This window comes from Neoarius graeffei, chromosome 2, assembly GCF_027579695.1.
Source record: "Neoarius graeffei isolate fNeoGra1 chromosome 2, fNeoGra1.pri, whole genome shotgun sequence".
NCBI classification, from domain to species: Eukaryota; Metazoa; Chordata; class Actinopteri; order Siluriformes; family Ariidae; genus Neoarius; species Neoarius graeffei.
The window spans coordinates 6,248,564-6,255,000 of record NC_083570.1 but is presented as its reverse complement, the minus strand read 5'-3'; the positions used below and the strand labels follow the sequence as shown (position 1 = coordinate 6,255,000).

The 6,437-nt window shown below is 42.8% G+C and overlaps 1 protein-coding gene across 1 annotated transcript in view; it reads right to left on the bottom strand.

Annotated features, from left to right (window-relative positions):
* The window catches only part of LOC132879405 (E3 ubiquitin/ISG15 ligase TRIM25-like), a 61,020-nt gene extending 59,846 nt beyond the window's left edge, over positions 1 to 1,174 (bottom strand). Inside the window, exon 1 of the mRNA XM_060913725.1 lies at positions 536 to 1,174. Within this exon, the coding sequence (XP_060769708.1) occupies positions 536 to 1,135 (600 nt within the window). The 5' untranslated portion in view covers positions 1,136 to 1,174. The remainder of the gene's footprint in view (positions 1 to 535) is intronic.
* Between the last annotated feature and the right edge of the window lie 5,263 nt (positions 1,175 to 6,437).

Here is a 6,437-nt window from a genome sequence, read left to right as displayed (position 1 = left end):
GTAATGCTTCCAGATGATACTATATATTATCTTATTTTAAACACTTTATATTTCATTAGATTTTGGTTAAAAACGAGCACCATGTGACCTTATCGACTGGATTTAGCAACTACTAATGCCTTCAGCAACGACAGTACGATTGCCTTTAGCAGCTACTAATGCCTATATCGGGGACACCAACTGCAAAGACGCTCTTCGTCCTGTTGCTCTTTAGACTCCTTCTTATGAGTGAGTTCCGGAAAACCACACACAGAGACAACGTTCGTTTCTTAAGAGAGTCTCTCAACTCTCTCTTTAGGTCTAAAGGGCAACGTTATCAGGAAACCCACCCCGAACCAGATTACGACCGTCACTGAATATAAATTTAACACTCTGTTCACCAGAACACAGACAATTTTAATCAGCTTTTACAGAATCCTTCTGATTGAGACACACATTGAAATTAAAGTTCAAATCATATATCACATAGCACCTGTTTCTAGATGGGAAACTATAATTAAGATGATTTAATTCTGGAAAGATTTCTAGTTCTCACCTGTTTCTCAGCTCTTTCTGCTGCAACTGAAACAGCGTCATGGTCTTTATGTTTCTCCAACATGCACAAAGAGCAAATACATATTTGATCAGTACGACAGTAGATTTTCAGCACTTCATCATGTTCAGAGCAGATCTTCTCTTGGAGTTTTGCTGAGGCTTCAATTAATGTGTGTTTTTTCAAAGCAGGAACTTCAAGATGAGGTTTCAGATGAGTTTCACAATAAGAAGCCAAACAAATCAGACAGGACTTGACGGCTTTGTGTTTTCTCCCGGTGCAGAAATCACACTCCACATCTCCAGGTCCAGCGTAACAGTGAGCAGGAGAAGCAGCTTGGACTTCAGTCTTCTTCAGTTTCTCCACCACTTCATCCAGCATGTTGTTTCTGCGTAGAACAGGCCTTGTCGTGAAAGTGTCTCTGCACTGAGGACAGCTGTAGACGCCCTTCTGATCCTCCTGATCCCAGCAGCCATTAATACACACCTTACAGAAACTGTGACCACAGGAGATAGTCACCGGATCCTTCAGGAGATCCAGACACACTGGACACATGAACTGGTCCACAGAAAGCTGATCTACTGAAATACTGGCCTCGGCCATTTTTCTGAATTCACACCGAAAGAGAGAGAGAGAGAGAGAGAGAGATCAGTTTTGTTTTCTCTGAAATGACGAGTCACTTCGTGGTCCTGTGTGTGAGAGAGAGAGAGCTAGGAAGAGGAGGAGCACAAACACAGAGAGGTCATGAACACTCCTCTATTAACCATTTCATCTCCCTTCAGTGCAGAAATATAACCCATGTAGCCGCACTGATTAGGATTAATTTCATGACATTTTATGAATGTTGATTCAGTGGACTCCACTAAAATGTCCAAAAAAAAAAAAAAACAATGAAAAAAAAAACATCATTCAGAAAAATCTGGAAGTCCAACTCTCTTCATCTTTTTTTGGATTGTGTTTGAACACAAACACAATCCATCTCTTTTGTTTTCTCCATCACAACACACTCTTCTGACCTTCACTAATTCACACATTCCCTCCTCTTTCTTGTCGAATTCAGGAAGAAACTTTCTGTCCAGGAAATGCAGAAGAGAACATCGCGATATTAATGACTCAGCAGCCAGAAAGATAAAGGCTTAGATGATAAAAAGATGATGTTTTATTGATCATTTAAACAAGTTACAGGAAACTTTTCCTTTTTATATGTACAGTATATTTTGTGTATAATTGTGTACAACTGTGTTCAGTACAGTTGGCAGAGACATGTTTATCGCTGTCAGTCATCTGCTTTGGTTCATTATTAGGGTGACCAGACATCCCGGTTTTACCGGGACAGTCCCGATTTGGGGTTGTGTGTCCCGAGTCCCGACAAAAGTCTGTCGGGACACGGCTATGTCCCGGTTTTCGCCACTCACGACGTTTGCGACTGAGCAGCGTGGGAATCATTAGCGGAGAAATGTCTGCATTTACTATTTTGATGAATTGACAGGAATCGCAAACTTTCCTGGTTACTGCCCCCTGGCCCTGTGGCATGGGGGTTTATTTAGCCACATTATTCCAGACAACAGAACATGTTGCCATGCAACAATAAAATAAACATTAACTGGTGCGAATGTTCTTTATGTAGCAGCTAGCAGCAGTAATGCCGCAGCAATTATGCCGAAAAGAAAATGTACCTTTTCCAAAGGTTTACAGGGCACCTACCCCTTCCTCCGAGAGGCGCAGAACAACGCGCACGAAGCCGACTGCACACACTGTAAGTGTTTTGTTCTTATACTGAGTTGGGTAGCCTATGCTGCAAATGCTGTGCGCTCCTGTGGGGGCTTTCCTTGGGCTGTCGCCCCTCTCCTCCTTTATTGCTGTTTTGTTTGAGTGTATATTTACGGAAGCCGCGAGAGGCCCTTCATATAATCTTTTTTTTTTTTATTCACCTTGTTATCCTGAGATAACGACATAATTAATTCAGGATCTCGAGAAAACAATTTTTTTGTTTCTGTTTAACATACCATTCTGACAGTTTGGCCATATTGCTGTGTTGAACAGCTTGTTGCACCTTCCATTAAAGTGTTCACTTTTGTACACATCTTCATTCATTCAGTTGTGGGGAATGGTTAGTAAGGTTGATTCTGACCTAGGCTATGTTGAGGTCACATATCTATAGTGCATACAATTGTAGAGATATAGCCTACATGTGCATATGCATTCTTCTTGGTGTTCTCACAAACAGGTGAAATAAATCAGTGTAAATTTGGCCTATGGACATAGCCTGGCCTATTCTCAGCCATTACAACATCTGTTGTCTGACCATAATTTAACTGATCTGTATACCACTATGCTACTAGATAACAAAATGCCTGTTTGTTTTATTTCATGTGAGATGTTGATAAATGGGCGGCACGGTGGTGTAGTGGTTAGTGCTGTCGCCTCACAGCAAGAAGGTCCTGGGTTCGAGCCCCGGGGCCGGCGAGGGCCTTTCTGTGTGGAGTTTGCATGTTCTCCCTGTGTCCGCGTGAGTTTCCTCCGGGTGCTCCGGTTTCCCCCACAGTCCAAAGACATGCAGGTTAGGTTAACTGGTGACTCTAAATTGACCGTAGGTGTGAATGTGAGTGTGAATGGTTGTCTGTGTCTATGTGTCAGCCCTGTGATGACCTGGCGACTTGTCCAGGGTGTACCCCGCCTTTCGCCCATAGTCAGCTGGGATAGGCTCCAGCTTGCCTGCGACCCTGTAGAACAGGATAAAGCGGATAGAGATAATGAGATGAGATGAGAAGTGGTAAAAGGGTAATGAATGGAATAATAGGTTTTATTTACTGATCTTTTGGCCAGTCCTTGTTCCAATCCTGCCTAGAGGCAGTTACACATACATAACACACATACATAAGGCCAAATATAACATCTTTGTAACATCTCTCCAAGACAAGCATAAGCCTTATCATATACTGTATTTCTGTGTAATTTAGGGGGAGCTAATGTAAAAATCTTCAAAGCAGTTTGATATCAAAGTCCAGTGTGGAGTATTTTGTGGTATTTAGTCCATATAGGGGACCTGGAAGAAATGGAATATAATATTCATACGCTGTTTTTCTTAGCATATAACTGCATGAAAATAAGCATCATCACCTTGCCTTGACGAGCGTCTCTGGAATTAGAATGAGAAGTATCAGTGAATTTATATAGTATGTATATAAGTACATGGAACTTAACATAAATGTTGATTCATTCCAACTTGGATGTATTGCTAGGTATTCATTAAGTGAATAAATATCCATTAATCAAGCAGTTACTGTTTTTGTTCTCCGTCGAAATCCCACAACTCGGATTCGGTCAAAATTAAATGGCAAGCAGATGTAAAATAATCCAGGTAATAATCCAGGTAATCCATTAGTGCTCAGAGAGTCCATTAGTGGACCGACTGACAGGGTTGCCAGATACTGCTGACGTTTTCCAGCCAAAATATGTTCAAAACCAGCCAACATGCACTTAAAACCACCCAAAATGTAAAATGTACTTGATGCCTATCTTAGAAAAAGTAAAAATATGCAGCTAAAGTCCAGTATACTATTTGTAAATCAAACAAATAGCAACATGAGCCCGTCAGTGCTGGAGGTGAAGAATCTGCTGGCTGGTACTCGGCTCCGTGTGGTTCAATCAGATTATAACTCTGCAATCATCTGCTGTGTTCTGAATCCTACATGCACCAGTAGGTGGCGCACACGCATAATATTATGTAGGCTATGTTAGGCTACGATGCATATCTAATGGCCCTTTTCCACTACCCTTTTTCAGCACGCTTCAGCTCACTTCAGCCCAACACAGCTCGCGTTTCGACTACCAAAGAACAGCACGACTTGGCTCGCTTCAGCCCTGCTTAGCCCCTAAAACTCGCACGGTTTTGGAGTGGGGCTGAAGCGAGCCAAAGCGAGCCGAGTGAGGCTGGGGGCGTGAGCAGACACTCCCCTGTGCACTGATTGGTGAGGAGGAGTGTCCTCACATGCCCACACACGCCCCGCGAGCACGCTGGGATGTGTAAACACCGTAAACCCTGAAGAAGAAGAAGAATTACGAATTACGAGAATTTCTGAAGCCTTATGCGCCTCGCCTCATCTATACACTCTTGCCAGTATCTGTTGGCGTTGTCGGTGACAACAAGCCACAGCACCAAGACCAGCAAAACTAACGACTCCATGTCCTCCATGTTTATTGTTTACTATCTGGGTCGTGAGACTACCACTTAAAAGATGACTGATGTCACTGTTTGCGCTGCTTAACGACATCACCTGACGTCCACCCACTTTTGCTAACTCCACCCAATGTGTCCACCCACTTCCAGCCAGCACGGTTCAGCGCGGTTGTAGTCGAAATGCAACTCCAACAGCCCCACTCAGCTCGACTCAGCCCAACTCAGCACGGCACGGCTCAGCCCAACTCAGCCGCGTTTGTAGTGGAAAAGCGGCATAACATCTGCATTGCTGAGGTTATTTATCTCATCTCATCTCATTATCTCTAGCCGCTTTATCCTTCTACAGGGTCGCAGGCAAGCTGGAGCCTATCCCAGCTGACTACGGGCGAAAGGCGGGGTACACCCTGGACAAGTCGCCAGGTCATCACAGGGCTGACACATAGACACAGACAACCATTCACACTCACATTCACACCTACGCTCAATTTAGAGTCACCAGTTAACCTAACCTGCATGTCTTTGGACTGTGGGGGAAACCGGAGCACCCGGAGGAAACCCACGCGGACACGGGGAGAACATGCAAACTCCGCACAGAAAGGCCCTCGCCGGCCACAGGGCTTGAACCCAGGACCTTCTTGCTGTGAGGTGACAGCGCTAACCACTACACCACCATGCCGCCCGAGGTTATTTATTTTTTATTTATTTATCTTTTTATCCTGTATGTTTTATTAATTTTATAGGCCTAGTTATTCTGTTTAATTTATTTTTGTCTACATCCATGTATTTTCTTCATCTGTTATCCTGATTTTTATGGATTTGTTAGATTGTACCTGTTTTATATACTTCAATTAAAAAAAAAGTTAGGCTGCGATGCATGGCTGAATGTAAGATGAGAAGAGAAAATGGAGAATGGATTGCGTCATTCTTATTTATAGTTTATGAGTTCAGTTTCTGCACTACATTACACACATTCATATTAGTCTTACAGTTACATCAACTTTTTTTGTTTAAATAATACTTAATGAGATTAATGTTTATTGTTAATGATTAATTTAGGCCAATGCTCGATTTTGGTTGTTTAAAATACCTAAGGGGTGCTGGGTAAACTAGGTCTCTGACTTGCCTCAGTTGACCAAAGAGAGCTGTTTTTCCTGATTTCCTTCGCATATTCAAGAACATCATTCGGCTTAGGTGTTTACATTCTCTCCCATCTCTGCTTTCTAGTGGGAGTGAAACTATATAAACATCTGATAAAAACCCGCCGAACTAACGTCAAACCCGCCCAATTTTTGTCAACCAGCCCAAGCCATTTTTCACCCGCAAAGTAGAATTCAAAACCGCCCAATCTGGCAACACTGCCGACTGACGCTCGCGCCGTATCCAGAGCCATAGAGATCTACCGATCGCTCTGCCGGATCCAACTGACGGATTTTCAAAAAAGAAGGCGCGCGCGCAGTTGTCATTGGCCAGTTTTCTTGATGAGAGCCACTTCAACCAATCACATTCAAAGCAATGTGGTATCTTTTTCTTTATCCAGAAAAGATGATAAAGAAAATACATTTTTATTTATAGGCTGATCAGTTCCATAAGCATCTCTCTCTCTGTCACACACTATATACTGCATTATGTGTAAAGCACTATATAAACAAAGGTGAGTTGACGTCACTTAATTTAAGCAAAATATCAAACGCATCAATATTTTACTCGCATTCCAGAATCTGGACA